The sequence below is a fragment of the Dasypus novemcinctus genome, chromosome 3, assembly GCF_030445035.2.
Source record: "Dasypus novemcinctus isolate mDasNov1 chromosome 3, mDasNov1.1.hap2, whole genome shotgun sequence".
NCBI classification, from domain to species: Eukaryota; Metazoa; Chordata; class Mammalia; order Cingulata; family Dasypodidae; genus Dasypus; species Dasypus novemcinctus.
In genome coordinates this window covers 147,180,118-147,196,282 of record NC_080675.1, presented here as the reverse complement: position 1 = coordinate 147,196,282, position 16,165 = coordinate 147,180,118, and the positions used below count along the sequence as shown (strand labels likewise).

Genomic DNA, 16,165 nt, shown 5'->3' with positions numbered 1-16,165 from the left:
GCCAAAGAAGTTAATGACATAGAGAAAAGAGGCTTTAGAAGTAGATATTTTGCATATTAGAAACCTCTAGAGGATAGCCCAAAGCTACAGAGAATGTATTTTAGACTCATTAGCAAAGAAGTGGCTAATATCAGGATTTCTCTCCCCACTCCACCCCCCAATCCCTCTTAGTATAAGGAATGCCCAATCTGCCTGCAGAATTTGGGTTCCATCAGTCAGAGCAACTACTGATCTGTAATTTCACTAGGTTTGCATTTGTCCTTCTAAAATTTTGTTTGTGGCTATGAGCAGAGTGGATGGATAGAACCTGGTCTTCCAAGGAAGAGATCTGATTTACTAAGATGTAACTTAAGTCTAAAGGAGGGTCAGCAAAGCATGGCCCATTGGCTGCATTTTCAACTTTATTAACTTTTTATGAGAGAAATTGTACATTTCCAGAAAAATCATGCTTAAAATACAGGGTTCCCATATATCCCCTCCAAACACACAGTTTCTCTATTAATACTTTGCATTAATGTGGTTGCTTTGCTATATACTATTAACTATAGTCCATAGTTTATATTAGGGCTCACTGTGTTGTACAGTCCTTTGTTTTTATAAAAATTTTTATTCTATTAATGTATATTACAACTTAACATTTCCCCTTTTAACCACATGCAAATATATAATTCAGTGGTGTTAATTACATTCACAGTGTTGTGTTACCATCACCACCATCTATTACCAAAACTTTTCTGGGAAGTGGACTTGGCCTAATAGATAGTGCGTCCGCCTACCACATGGGAGGTCCTCAGTTCAAATCCCGGGCCTCCTTGACCCGTGTGGAGCTGGCCCATGCGCAGTGCTGATGCGTGCAAGGAGTGCCCTGCCACGCAGGGGTGTCCCCTGTGTAGGGGAGCCCCACGCGCAAGGAGTGTGCCCCATAAGGAGAACCACCCAGCACGAAAGAAAGTGCAGCCTGCACAAGAATGGCACCGCGCACACGGAGAGCTGACACAAGATGACGCAACAAAAAGAAAACACAGATTCCCGGTGCCACTGATAAGATAGAAGCGGTTCCAGAAGAACACACAGTGAATGGACACAGAGAACAGACAACGGGGGCAGGGTGGGGGGGTGGGGGTGGGGCGCAACAACAACTTTTCTATCATCCCAAACAGGAACTCTGTACCAATTATTCATTAACTGCCCATTCCCAACCCCATGCCAGTCCTGATAACCTGCATTCTAATTTCTGACTCTGTGAGTGTGCTTATTCTAATTATTTCATATTACTGTCTGGCTTATTTCACTCAATATGATATTTTCGAGGTATATACCACAATTTATCCATCGGTTGTTGGGCACTTGGGTTACATACATCTTTTGGCAATTGTGAATAATAGTGCTATGAACATCGGTGTGCCAATATCTGTTTGAGTTCCTGCTTTCAAGCCTTTTGGCTATACACCTAGAAGTGGGATTGAGGATCATATGGTAATTCTATGGCACTTGGCTTTGAGGAGCTACCAAACTGTTTTCCACATTGCTGGTTGCCTGTTTTTGTAAGTTTTATTGGAATAATAGCCATGCCCATTTCTTTATGTATTGTCTCTGGATGCTTTGGAGCTGCAAAGGCAGAACTGAGTAGTTACAATAGAGACCATTTGACCCACAAGCCTAAAATATTTACTATCCGGCTCTTTAAGAAAGGGCTTGCTGATCCCTGGTACAAAGGAATACACAAGTGTGGTACAAAATTGTGGATCCAGATTCACATTCTGTAGGTGCGATAAGGATTTTCCATTTATTCTTTCATTCAATAATAGTTATCATTGAGTGACTACTATGGACTAGACACTGTACTAAGTGGGATATATTAGTGTACAAAACAGATAAAGATCTTTGCCCTCACGAAGCTTTTATATTCAAATAGTGGGGGCAGAGGGATAGACAATAAGCAATAAAGATAAATAAATTACATAGTATATTAGAAAATGATCAGTGCTAAGGAAAAGAAAAAAAAATGTAGAGCAAGAACCATCATTAGCTGTTAGGGAAGCAGGGAGATCAGTTAGGAAACTTGTGGTAATCCAAGTGAGAGATGATGGTGGCTCTAATGAAGGTGATAGTAGAGAATGTAGAAACGGGAAGATTCTGTCTATACTCCGAAGGCAGAACCAACAGGATTTCCTGTCATATTGGAGAAGGGCAACAATAGAAAGAGAGTCATCAGGATGACTCTATGTTTTTTGACCTAACCTAAAAAGATGGATGGAGTTGCCATCAAGTGAAGTGGAGAAAGCTATGAGTGGTGCAGCTTTTGGGAGGAAGATCAGAAATGTAGTTTTGGACAAGTTTGAGATGAGTTTTAGACATCCAGATGGGGATGTCAAGGGGCTATATGGGTTCTGAGTTCTGGAGAGCTGAGAGAAAAATTTGGAAGCTGCCAATACATGGATGGTATTTAAAACATGAGCCTCAATGAGATCAACAAGGGACTGAGATCAGGAAGAAAAATAGGAACAATCAAAGGAAATTGAGAAGGAGTACTTGATAAAGTGGGAGAAAACCCAGAAGAGTGTGGTATCCTGGATGCTAATTCCATCTCATCAAATGTTGCTGATAAATCAAATTTCTTTTATGGTGGTTCGACCAAAGTCCAGAACTTTCCAGTCTAGACAATCCCACATCATTTAACCTTTAGGGGTCATTCATCCTTTTAGTAGCTCACAAAAATGGCCCAAGTCCAATTTCTAACTATTGTGGGAAGTCTTGAGACCTAAATTTCTCCAAGGATTTCCAAGGTTGCTTCTGTAGTTCCCGGGTCAGATCATGAAGTTACTTTGCTTGTCCACTGTCCTACTTTTTGTTGTTTGTTTTTAACTTGAGGTACCAGGCTTGGGATTGAAACGGGGACGTTGTATGTGGGAAGCTGGTGCTCAACCACTGAGCCACACTGGCTCCTCTGAGTTAGTTTTTTCATTTGTTTGCTTGTTGTTTGTTTTTAGGAGGCACTGGGAACTGAACCCAGGACATCCCATATGGGAAGCAGGCACTCAACCACCCCGTCCCCTCTTCTTTTGGCTACTGCCCTCTTGCCTCATGATGGCACCAGTTCTCACGCTTTATTCCTCCAATGATCCACCATTAAGATGGTTGGATGTATCTGAATTGTATGAGGGATTTAGAGGTAATGGAAGGCTAAAGCACAAGGCAGAAAACTTCAAATTCAAAGCATACATAATTGCTTATCAAATTTTGTTTTGTTTTTTGCAATGTGTATATATATATATTTAACACTTTTTAAACTAAAGTTAATAGATCACAGAGAACGTTACCTTAAAAAACATAAGAGGTTCCCATATAACCTACTACCCATTCCCCCACCCCCATCATTTTTGTAAATTGTATTTTTTTGAAGATATATACATCTCAAAAAATGTTAAAAAACATAAGAGGTTCCCGTATACCCCCCACCTCCCCATCCCACTCCTCCCACACCAGCAACCTCACCCATCATTGTGACACACTCATCGCACTCAGTGATCATACTTTGGAGCACAGCAGCACCACATGGATAATAGTTTACCGTGTAGTTCACACTCTCTCCCAGTATATTCAGTGGGTTATGGCAGGATATATAAAGTCCAGCATCTGACCCTGCAATACCATTGAGGACAACTCAAAGTCCCAAAAATGCCCCACATCACATCTCTTTTTCCCTCACCCTGCCCTCGGCAACTACTGTGGCCACTTTCTCCACCTCAGTGCTACAATTTCTTCTATTACTAGTCACAATATTTTTATAGTAGAATATTAGTAAGTCCACTCTAATCCATATTTTCTTCCTCCATTCTGTGGATCCTGGCATGATGATGTTCATTCTACCTCTAGATCAAGAGGGGGCTTAGATTCCACATGGATGATGGATGCAATTCTTTTGATTGCAGTTGTAGGCACTCTTGATTCCCTGGTGTGGTGGTTGACCATTATCACCTCCCTGTTAGCTGACCTGGGTAAGTCCAATGAACCAGAGAGTAGAAGTTACAACTCTGCGGAGGCTCAGGGCCCAGCTAGCACATGGGCAGTCCAAAGATTCAAGTCCCCCGAGTATACACCATCCCTAGCGCCAACCACAGGTTTAGTAAAAGTGACAGAAGAGGCATGTGTAGAAAGGTCACATCACACTCAGGAGCACAAATTCCAAAGTAGGCCCTCAGACATGGCACAGAACTCCAAATCCATTTGCCATGACCATATACACTGTGGGTCTCTGTAGCCTTCAGGAGAACCACTACCCAGGGTTGTATCTACTCTGGCTTTCTCTGGGGTCCTGCTGAGGAGTGCATAAGTGCAACCCCTCGGATGACGTCCCAACTCTTTTTTAAAGCCTCTTAGCCATATAAACTCATTTGTTTTTGCCATTTCCCCCTTTTATTCAAGGTCAAAAAGTGTTTTTTAACACATGATCCTATATGTAGGCTGAGATAGTCTGCTGGTCTGAGTTCACCCTTTTATTCAAGGTCTCTTTCTAGTTGCATCAGCTAGTGACTGGTAGTAATTCCTTGGTGTCAGGGAGGCTCATCCCTGGGAGTCATGTCCCATGCTGGGGGGAAGGTAATGCATTTAGATGCTGAGGTTGGTTTAGAGAGTGGCCACATTTGAGCAACATGGAGGCTCTCAGGAGGTAACTCTTAGGCACCCTGCAGCTCTAGGCCTAGTGCATATTTCAGGCACACAGGCTCATAGGCATAGTCATCAGTATCAAGGGCTCGTTATTGGACCATCTTTCCTTGTTGGTCTTCGCTGTTGCACTTGGGGGATTATTGTTGTTCCATTGGAGAATGTAACAGAGCTCCCCTGGGTAGGAATTCAGAACTCCCTCAGTTGACGTTTGTAACTATAACTACTATGAAATGCTTATCAAAATTTAACAGCCATTTTCTACTACCTAAGGAAACTTCTCATTGGCTATGTCCCCCAGTAGGCCCCTGCCTCCTGCCATGTTTCTAGAGTGCTCCCCATGTCAATTTTCACCAACTACCCCCTACTTCTTTCTTTTCCCAGGCCTCATACACTTTCTCTAGGGTATCTAATGAAAATTCAAATTTCTTTCATATTGTTATTTTGAATCACTGATCTCTCTTTGTATCCTCCTGGCCCTCTCAAACTAAAACCAGAGAATTCACCTCTCTCAAATAAAAAGTTCCATGTAGATGTTTACCTCAACAAAACAACAAGCTCTCTAGCAATAAATTATACTACAAAAAGGTTTTAAAAATTTTAAAAAGTAAAAAAAAAAATTACACTACATTCCTGAAAATTGGAAAGGTTACATTTTAATAGCATTTCCCCCTTTTTGCTAAATAAAACATAAAACCACTCACTAACAACCAAAAGGCAGTATAGCATGGTGTTTAAGAGTACAGCTTCTTGAATCAGTACATCTACATTTAAACCTTCTCAATTTACTTAAGTAGGGGACTTTAACACTCCATATCCTCATCTATAAAAGGAGGATAATAATATTAGCTACCTTACAGGTTTATGGTGACTACTGAATGGGAACATTTATGATAAATCTTTAGAAGAAAGCACTCAATAGTGTTAGTTATTATCTATTAAATGTCAGGAAATAAATTTAAACAACATGAAACCTAATGTTGGTAGGGCTACACGGAATTAGATGTAGGTTTTTATTACACAGTTTTAATGGTCCTATACATTCTTCCCCCACTCCCGCACCCCCACCCGTTTAGGAGGTAATGAGGATTGAACCTGGGACCTCGTACATGTGAAGCACATGCTTAACCACAAATTGATTCTTTTTAAAGAATTCTCTGACTGTATGGAGAGATATAAGTTGTTCTTATACTTGGATGTCTTAATTCCACTTTTGTATTCCCTAAGGAGATAATTCAAAATTTGAAAAAGCTATTTATGAAGATTTTTGCAGCATAATCAGAACTAACCAAAAAGCCCAACACTGCAAAATGGCTAAGAAAATCACAAACTACTAACTTGATATAACCTCATGTTCCCTTTAAATATAAAGAAGTAGACAATAATTAAGGGTGGAGATTTGTTAAAAAAAAAAAGGACATACAAAACTAGAAATAAAATAGTGCTTACACATGGACTTCCAACTATGTAAAATGTGAAAAAAACCCCAAAAATCAGCAGATAAGTTGAGATGTAATTCAGGGTTAGAGCTACATGTTTGATGAGTTCCTTATTTTCTGTAAGGTTGCTTAAGTTCATCAACCCCTCCCATCACCCAACAGTTTGCTCTAATGTAATTATGAAAAGTTAGGGAATCGGATGTGGCTTGACTGATAGAGTGTCTGTCTACCATATGGAGGGTCCAGGGTTTGATCCCCAGGGTCTCCTGACCCTTGTGGTGAGCTGGCCCATGCACAGTGCTGCTGCATGCAAGGAGTGCTCTGTCATGCAGTGGTGCCCCCGCGTAGGGGTGCCCCACGTGCAAGGAGTGCGCCCCGCAAGGAGAGTCGCCCTGTGTGAAAAAAGCACAGCCCGCTCAGGATGGTGCCGCATACACGGAGCGCTGATGCAGCAAGATGATGCAACAAAAAAGAAACGCAGTTTCCCAGTGTCGCCAGATAATGTAAGCAAATGCAGAAGAACACATAGCAAATGGACACAGAGCAGACAGCAGTGGGGAAGGGAAGAGAAATAAATAAAAAAAAGGTTATACTGATTAACCTGGCATTGTGATTTCTGGTGCTCTGCTATAGAGGGATGATGGGTTATTTTTTCTTTGATAAATAGCTTCTATATTTTTATATTTTTCATTCAACAAATCATAAGGAATGCTCATATGCGAGGTACTCTATCAGGCAGTGGGAATTGATGTGAATACACCAGATATGGTTCCTGACCGACTTGGTTTTTACAGTCTAGTGGGAAAGAGGGACACTACAACAAAAATTATACATGATTCAGGCACATTGAAAAGGTTCATGATTCTAGAGAATGTTAAATAAGGAAAGTAAACTGGTCTGGTGCATCAGGGAAGTTTCCCTGATAAAGAGATTGATTACACAGGAGTTTCCCTAGTGGAGTATGTGGCAAAGGGTTAGAGGGGGAGAGAACAGCAGGTGGGTAGGCTTTCAGGGAAGAAAAGAATGTGTTGCGTTGGAGGAACTAAAAGAAGCACAGTGAACTAGAGTGAGGCTTTGGGAGGGGAGAAGCATGGAGGGGACAGATTACATACAGCTTTATTCAAGATACTGGCAGAATATAAAATGAATAGGCACGTGGAGATAAGTTCATGGATTTAAACAATACTTAAGATATAGAATGAACAGAATTAGGAGATGGATCATATATGAGGTGTGAGAGAGGGCTCTAGATTTCTGGCTAGAAAAACTGGGTGAGGAATTAGTATCATTTCCTGAGATAGAAAACACTGACAGAACCAGGCTTGATGGGGAAGATGAGTTCAGTTTTGTGACCGTTGGGTTTGAGATGTCTATGAAATATCCAAGTGAAGATGGCCAGTAGGTAGATAGATGGATATATGAGTTGGCATTCAGAAGAGACATGTACAAATCTGAAACTCTTAAATCTATCATTGGACTTGGGAGTAGAGGAGAGAGCCTGGGAAGTTCGTACAAAGTGAGGAGAAGAGGGCTTATGGGACAAATCTCAGAATTTAAAGTAAGTAGAAAGGAAACTAGCAAATGAAAATATGAGAGTGATCAGAGAAGAGGAAACCAGGACAGTGTTCCTTCTGGTGGTTTGAAACGGAGGTCTAACGTCTGCTGAGAGATCTAATAAGCTAAGAGCTACTAGGGACGTTATTGGAAATGTGACACTTCGCATTATCAGAAAGACAGCAACTTGTTCCAGAAAGGATGTAACTTTTTCATGGTCTAGGCTATGCTCATGTCAATAGTAATTGAAATAGGATTTTATTCCTATCCTTATATATACTTAGTGATGGGGCGGAATGCAGGTTAAAGTGGGTTGACAAATGGGAGGGAAGTGAGGTATGGTTACACTGACTATAGACAATTTAGATCTGGCTGTGAAGCGGGGGGGGGGGGGGGGGGGGGTCAGTATCTACAGGGAGATATAGGATTATATTTTTAGCTATTTTGAAATGAAAGGTGGGAGAAGCTTAACACATTTAAATTCTAATGGAAAAGAGCCAGTAAAGATGTGTGTGCATGGGGAAGGAGATTGCCAAAGGTCCCTACGCACAAGTGGAGGGATCAGGTTTAGCTCTGAGGGTCAGTGTAACAGAAGTGTGGAAGGCTCAAGGATGGGTGCAGAGACAGGTAGATTTGTAAATTTGGTGTCAGGAAAGTTGAAAGAGTTCTTGTTTGGTAGCTTCTATTTTCTCTTTAAACTAGGAGAGTGAGGGAGGAGGGGAGGGCTTTGCACATTTGAGGAATGAAGACTGAGGCAGCAGCTGTGGCAGGCTGGATGGTGAGCTGGCTAGGGAAGTGTGGCCTAGGGCCGAAAACCTTGGCTGAGTTTGCATCATGGGGAAGGGGTTTCTTTTAAATACTGGTTGCTTGGTTTGGATACATGAAAGGAAAAGATCAAGGAAGTAGCCTTGTCTTCTCTCCTTTTAACGCACACTGCAGGATCTAAGATTAATTTTTTTCCAGGGTGATGATAACACTTCCCTACTGCTGACACTAAAGATGGCTACCATTTACTTTGGCACTCTGACATGTCAAGGTTTTCCCTATGTAAGAAAATTTCATTTAACTGCCTTTAGCATTTGGTTTCTCTGTAGTGGAATTTCATTTGGCTCACTTGGAATTTAGGGACCAATCTCTTGTCAGCAGTGTTCCAACTTTGCTTAGTCCTAGTTATTTGATGCAATTTCTTTGAGCCCTCATTTTTAATTTTTTTCCCTGCAAGATGGCTTAACACATTTAAATGCTGATGGAAAAGAGGCAGTGGAGATGTTCTACTTCCCATCTTTAATATACATGAATTCTGAAAAGTGATTTAACGTAAGTAAAATGTAATGCTTTTAAAATGCCTTATTAGATCATGAAGTGGTTGTAAAGAACTGATCCAAATATAATATATAAAACAAAGCCAGTAATTGCATAAGTTCTGCTACCTGGCAGGTAATTAAGATGACAATTTCTTATTCTTGGTTCCTGACATACCACTGCTAATTTATGAAATTCAGAAAGTCAGGTGAGATTACATTTAGAATGCTCAAGCATGGAGTTCTTTCCACATTTTCTGGGAGAAGGAGAGTGGAGCAGGTGGAGTGTGAGAAGAGGAGCTGGGCCCTGCATCTGAGTCTTGGCCCTGTTACTCTGTCATGTGATTTAGCTTCTCTGAATTTGTTTCCTTATCTATAAAATGAAATACCTAGTTTACAGGGAAAACATGAGAATTCAACAAGATGATATATTTCAAGACCTTGCACATTACAGAATAGCAAAAAGTTTGCTGTTGCTAATAGTTTGTATTCTTTACCACCCTTTAATAATTTTTCTTTTCTATATAACAGCACTCATCAGGCTGTTTTTTTATACAACTCTTTAGCTGCACTGCAATATAAAACTAAGTTTTCAAACTAGCTGTTAGTCTTAAAATGGAACTAGAGGAGAAACAAAATTTATGCTTTACTTAAGCTAATTTATTTAATTCTTATAGTAGCTGTTTAAAGAGACTACAATCTTCATTTTGCAGATGAGGCCACTGAATCTCAAACTTGTCTGAGGTATACATTAATAACTGACAGAGCTGGGATTTGATTTAAAAACTTATGCTCTTTCTAACAACACAGCACTTAAGTTTCTGTAAATGTTTTCAGCTTTCCTGTTTAAAGTGGTGGAATGAAAAGCTCTCAAATACAGAATCGACAAATAATGAGGATCCACTGTTTACAAATAAACTTTTAAATGTAATATTAACACAAATGGCATACTTGAAGTTTTATAGGAGGCAAATCTGTGACATAGTCAAGTCATGCTGTGTATTTGGGACAGGAGACCTTGGATTTTCTTTTTTAAAGACTTAGCTAGTTTAAAAAGAAAAAAAAGAAAAGAAAATTAAGAAATGGATGAAATAAAAACTAGTTAAAAAAATGCAACTGTCACAAATCTAAGGGTGTTAAGATTGCTCTCAGTTGTAATTAACTCTCAAATGGGAGAAATTCTTGACATTTAAATAAATATGTTGCATTATCAAAAGACACTAACTTGTCTCAGGGAGGATTTGACTTTCTCCTTCATAGCCTAGACTAGGTGCCTAAATCAAGTTATTGAACTAGTATTGTTTTCTTATCTTTGTCTGAACTCCTGGCTTATCACCACCTGGTGTCACTCCTATTTCACCTTTATGGCTGACTGCCAATTCCTAATCTTTTTCCTGTCCCCTTTCATTAGGTCTCCTTTTAATCCATAACACACTGACTTGGCATGGAATCTTTCTCTGCAGCTGTCTTTTTGACTTTAGTTTTAATTTCAATGTCACTTGGGTCTGCTTGGTAACCTGCATTTACTTACTGTGTTTTTCCTTCCTGGCTAAAAGGAACTGAGTTACTGCTTCAGCGGTCACTGGGTGGAGAGGTTATTTTAGGTCTTGAGGGCTGGAGGCAGGGCTAGTCTAGGAGTGGCTCAAGGAGTACCATGGCAGAAACTGATCTTTGGTTTTCAAGTCTCATATGCATTGAAATCTAATTCCCATTCAGAGTAGAATTAATGTGCATACTCAACATATTATCTGGTTGTTAATTATTTTAAATAACTGAAAAAAAAAAACACATCAGTACTTTTGGAGGGAAAGCATTTCTTTTTACTCTCGGTTCCACATTTTCCCAATTATATTTTCTGCATTTTGAATTAAATGAAAATATCAACTCTAAATCTGTAAGTTTCAGATACAATATTTCTGAAATCACTGTGGCAAAACTGAAAATGATTCTGCCAGATTAAGGAGAGGAGAGGACAAAATATAACTACCAGAAAGTAGAAATATTAATCTTAAATAACAGGTAACCTTGAGGAATTATCAACTTTGAGTTTTAGAATTACAGAACTTTAGGTACAAGGAGGGAGTGTGTGCATGGCAAATAAACAAGGTAAAAGCTATGACCAATCCAGAGTAGCAAGCTGACCTGATGGCTGAGTAAGAGGTCTTTTATGCCATTTATTTTAATGAAGTTACTCAAGAGTCCCCCTTTCTTAAAGCATTTCAGGAATGTGGGAAGAAGAGCTAATATCATCTTTATCAAATATTTGCAAAGTTTAAACAAAGAGCTGGGGAAACCTTTGCGTGATGAAAGGAAGAGATATCACAGATTTTAATAACTGATTCTCATATTAGGTCTTGAATGAAGTCAGGTCTTCATCTGCTTCCAGCCACTGAATCTCTTTAAATATGTGGGTTGTGTAACAAGGTTTTAGTTCTTCTAGTTTTCTTCTTGCATTTCAGTTGACACTTTTTTCACTAAGGTTCATTCCTTTGGATTTCATGTATTCTTGGTTTTACAGATCATTGCTTTTACTTTGGAACAGGCCAATACTGATATGGGAGATGACAAGGAACTTAATTTTATACGAACAGGAAAAGAAAAGTCCTTTTTGAAACTCATGTGTAATGAATGTAATTAATACTTTTAAGGTTTTGGTGCATAACTTCAAGATATTTTCACAGAACATACTGCTCTTAAGTCAAGAGTTACAGTGAAACTTACCACAGGGATAGTGCAGAGAATGATAGTCTTTCAAGAAAATGTAAGAATGTTAACCTTCCCTCTACCAGACATCTTCCCTTAGGCACTAAGATTGCAGCCATCCAATAAATGGGGACAGGCAGAAAGAGGAGACTTCAAAAGTCACAAATATACTTCAACAGCTAATTTTCAGCAAGTCTGGCAATGAGATTTTTCCATTCTCCCCTCTTTTTTGTGATGTATGTAGGTGTGAGTAGCTGAAGTAATGCTTCTGGCTGCTGCCTAAAGAAGTTCTGACATAAGGCCTCAGTGTTACATATCACATACATCCCACAGTCGTAGCTGTTTTGTTGAACAGGAGCTTTCTCTTCTACAAAGGCCAGCTTGTCTCCTTTTCTGCCTAAGAAAGCCTCCAGTTTCTCTGCTACCTGCTTTGCATGGATTGAGTTGCTCCTGCTCTGGGAATCATAATGAGAAAAGCTATTTTTATCTTGGAGATAAACCAACAAACTCCAGTGGGTTCCCCCAGCTGCCTGGTTAGAATTATCATTGATGGCTAAAAACACAATTCTCTTGTGGGGGAGGTCCAGGGGTTCAAGGAACATAGCGATCTCTACTGGGTTGCTGGTACACTTGATGAACTGGGTGACTTCAGGGCTGATGAAGCAGACTTGATCAGAGCAGTCATGAAATTGACTATTGGCAAAGTACTCAAAGGCAAATCCAATAATATGGTCATTTAGCCAGCGTGGAGGATCCAATAGTGAGACATCTGATTGTCGCAGTAGACTGTCCATGTAACTCAAGACTACAGGGTCCATTCTTTATGAACCAGGGCTGCTCCAAAACTCCAGAAGCTAAAGGAGACACAGAAGACAATATTTACTGTTAAATATGATGCCTCTCTGTAAAATGGGGATCATAAACAGAAGCTACTCTTACAGGGTTGTGGTAAAGATGAAGTATATTAGTAAAGTCCTTAGCAACAATGCCTGGTTGAGTAAACACTTGAGAAACCCTAACTTATATAATGTATGTGAACAATTACTTATATGGAAACTGTGGAAATGCTCCATGCTGAAACAGTAAGAATGAATTTTTAATTTCCTCCTTAAATGCAGACAATAAATGATTAAAGTTATAGCTAATATTTTACCCAAAACCACAGCATTAACTGTATATTGGTCTTTTAATGACTATGCATAATAATAATGGCAAATTATTTTTATATCAAAGATGAATTTTCAGAATCTGAAGAAAAAAGTTACGAATTACCAAGGGAAAGAGTTTCCATTTCAACATAAATTTTCAAGAGATAAGATAAAATATTGCTTCCTCATTCTATAATGGAAAGTGGCAGTGATTACAGTTGTAGTTAAAAGGAACTATAATTTCAAGAACAGAAAATCATGACAGTAATATAAATGAAATTCATTCCTGATTTTGCTCAGCTATGAGGACTAGTGACATAACTTGTCTTTGCCCATTTCCCCTCAAAGGGTAAGATAAAGACAATGTAGTGTTGTTAACATAAGTCAGAAATTCTTTTGATGTTGAAGGGAAGTATGGCATAGGAATCAGGAGACCAGGAGACCAGGGTCTATAGTCTTAGTTCTGCCACCGATTTGCTGGTGTCATCTTGGGTAAGTCATTTCAAAAATTCTGGCTTTTTTTGTTGTCATCTTTAAAAAGGACTTACATATTTCAGATTTGTAGAGAAGGCCAAATAATTTTACTTGAAGGTATTAAAAGAGTATAAAATATTGTACAAACATTAATGCTATCAACTGGATATTAGTAAGATAATCAGAAAATCCTGACAGAGCTCCAAATCTATCAAAGCAAAGGAGGTATGGAAACAAATATCCATTCGTATTACATTGTCTGAACAAAATCGTGACTAATACATAGCAAAAGCAAGACAAGCTGTATGATGAGATTAATATGTTCATGATCATACAAGGTTGGGTGCTCACAAAGACAAGAAGTCTGATGGATGTCGGAGATAATATTTAAGCCTACAAGATAGTTAACAGCACTGACTTGGCAGCATAATAACAGTTCTAAAATTCTAAAGATCACATAGCAATAAACTGTCACATGCGAACAGAGTACAAAACAAAGCATATTGTAAAAAAAAAGTAATGTTGCTATAAAAGAAGGGGTTAGATTTACAACATCAATTTAATTAATTCTGGCCATTAGATCAGTTATTTTACCACTTAATTATACTATTAATACCATAAAATTTTGTAATATAACCATTTTCAAGTAATCAAAACCCTGCAAAAACTTAACGCAGAAAAAGAAATACACCCCTAAAGAAAAAAGCTAAAGTAAATGAGATAACTAAGAAGGACCCAAGATGGTTTTATGTGCACATACTACCTCATAATCTGAAAATTTCAGAAACAATTTAAGGATATTTATGAACTCGTACATATAAAAAATAAATGGCATTGGGGAGTGGATATAGCTCAGTGGTTGAGGGCCTGCTTCCTGTACAAGGTTCTGGGTTCAATCCCTGATACCTCCTTAAAAAAAAAAAAAAAGCATGAATTAGGATCTTCCAAGAAAGAATAACCAGAGCAGAAACATAAACTTGAGCCAGGAATGAAGTTAACGAGGCATAAAGCACATTTCTTATATGCTGACCACAAATTTGGCTTGAAGCTTTTGGCTGTTAACCTGAAAGCATTAAGTTAAACATTCACAAAGTCCATAAAGTAAAACAAAGCATTTGCTGAGAAGTAAAAGTATACTTTGTATTTAAGTCAGTTTTCTCTCAAGAAATTTTCATAAAAGACATGGTGTATCATGAATAATATCCCACAATATCCTTTATCATAGATGCAATAGTTTCCTAGGATTGTTTCTTATAATGATCTTTAATATCCTTTGATGTAAAATGAACAAACAGCAACCTAGTAAAAGCATTTTGTGGAGGCTAGGTACCTCATTTGCAGTTGCTCTGACCTGATCTAAGAGTTTATGAATTTGCCCCAAGCAAGCTTCCCTGAATACAGTATTTTGCCCCATGCTTTCAATGAATACTGTGTACTGGTGAGTGCCAGATTGTACTGTCTGGCAAATAAGTAGAGACTTGTTACTCTATGTTGCTAGCTGAAATTAGACCCACAACTTAAAAGCCAACCTAACTGAGCACAGAAGTCCACGAGGAGATGAGTGCCTGACTAGACAGTCATCCCTCCTTGGAGTGAGTGTCCACAGGCAGGGTCAAGAGTCTCTTCAGAAAACAGTTTTTGTGCTTGCTTATTTGATTTTTAAAACACCCAGTGCACAAAGAGTCCATTAAGGCCCTAATGTTACTCCATACAGTATGATTTTAATAGTTGAATCCAAAAAATTCTAAAGCAAATGGTATAATACCAAACTAGCCTTTGACCAAACATACCTTGATCAAGAAAAAGAACTCTAAAGCTCACTTCTGAAGACTTGAATTTTAAACTCAATTTTGTTACTCTTTGGCTGTGTGGCCACAAACTATTTAATTTTTTTAAGCCTCAGTTTCCTTTCTATAAAATGAGAATATTATACCTGATCTTTATCAGAGGGTATTTAGGAATATAAAATGAAGAATATAGGTAACTAAGATTTTTAAAATACTACAAAAAAGTAGTATGAGATATCCAGTGTCATTAGGAAATTTATGTTCCATTAATGATAACTGTAACATATTTCATTTAACAGTGTTTCCTATGTTTAAGAGGCTAGAAATAAAGAAAAAGAATAAAAGAGCCATGGTTCCTACCCTCACTGAGTTTAAGCCCAGTATGTTATATGAATGTAATGGATATATAATTCTTTTAGACAATAAAGATCTACTGAGTACCTAACATTAGGTATTACAGGAGATACAAAGATGTATTAGGCAGCCTAGAGTCAATGAGGTAAGAAACATGAGGACAAATAAAATGTATCAGAATTCAGAATAATAGGGCCAACAGGAAGGAGTGATCAGGAAAGGCTTCAAAGGAGAAAATGGCATAAAAGAGGTCTCTTTTTTTTTCTTTATCCCTCCTCTCCCCCGGTTGTTTGCTCTCTGTCCATTCACTGTGTGTTCCTCTGTGTCTACTTGTATTATCAGCAGCACCGGAATCTGTGTCTCTTTTTCAATGCATCATCTTGTTGTGTAAGCTATCCGTGTGTACGGCGCCACTCCTGGGCAGGCTGGACTTTTTTTCATGCAGGGCAGCTCTCCTTATGGGGCGCACTCCTTGCATGTGGGGCTCCTCTATGCAGGCGACACCCCTGCGTGGCATAGCACTCCTTGTGCGTATCAGCACTGTGCATGGGCCAGCTCACCACATGGGCTAGGAGGCCCTGGGTTTGAACCCTGGACCTCCTATGTGGTAGGCAGATGCTCTATCCATTGAGCCAAGTCCGCTTCCCAATAAAAGAGGTGTCTTGAAGGGAAAGTAGGAGTTGGATGCACGGAGAACGGCATTAAGGAAAAGGCAGAGGCAAGAAAAGTACACTTAAGAA

At 39.0% G+C, this 16,165-nt stretch overlaps 1 protein-coding gene across 1 annotated transcript in view; it reads right to left on the bottom strand.

Moving 5' to 3' along the window:
• Positions 1 to 10,753: 10,753 nt before the first annotated feature.
• The window catches only part of SENP8 (SUMO peptidase family member, NEDD8 specific), a 39,790-nt gene continuing 34,378 nt past the window's right edge, over positions 10,754 to 16,165 (bottom strand). The window contains exon 2 of the mRNA XM_004459157.5: positions 10,754 to 12,516. Within this exon, the coding sequence (XP_004459214.1) occupies positions 11,842 to 12,480 (639 nt within the window). The 5' untranslated portion in view covers positions 12,481 to 12,516 and the 3' untranslated portion in view covers positions 10,754 to 11,841. The remainder of the gene's footprint in view (positions 12,517 to 16,165) is intronic.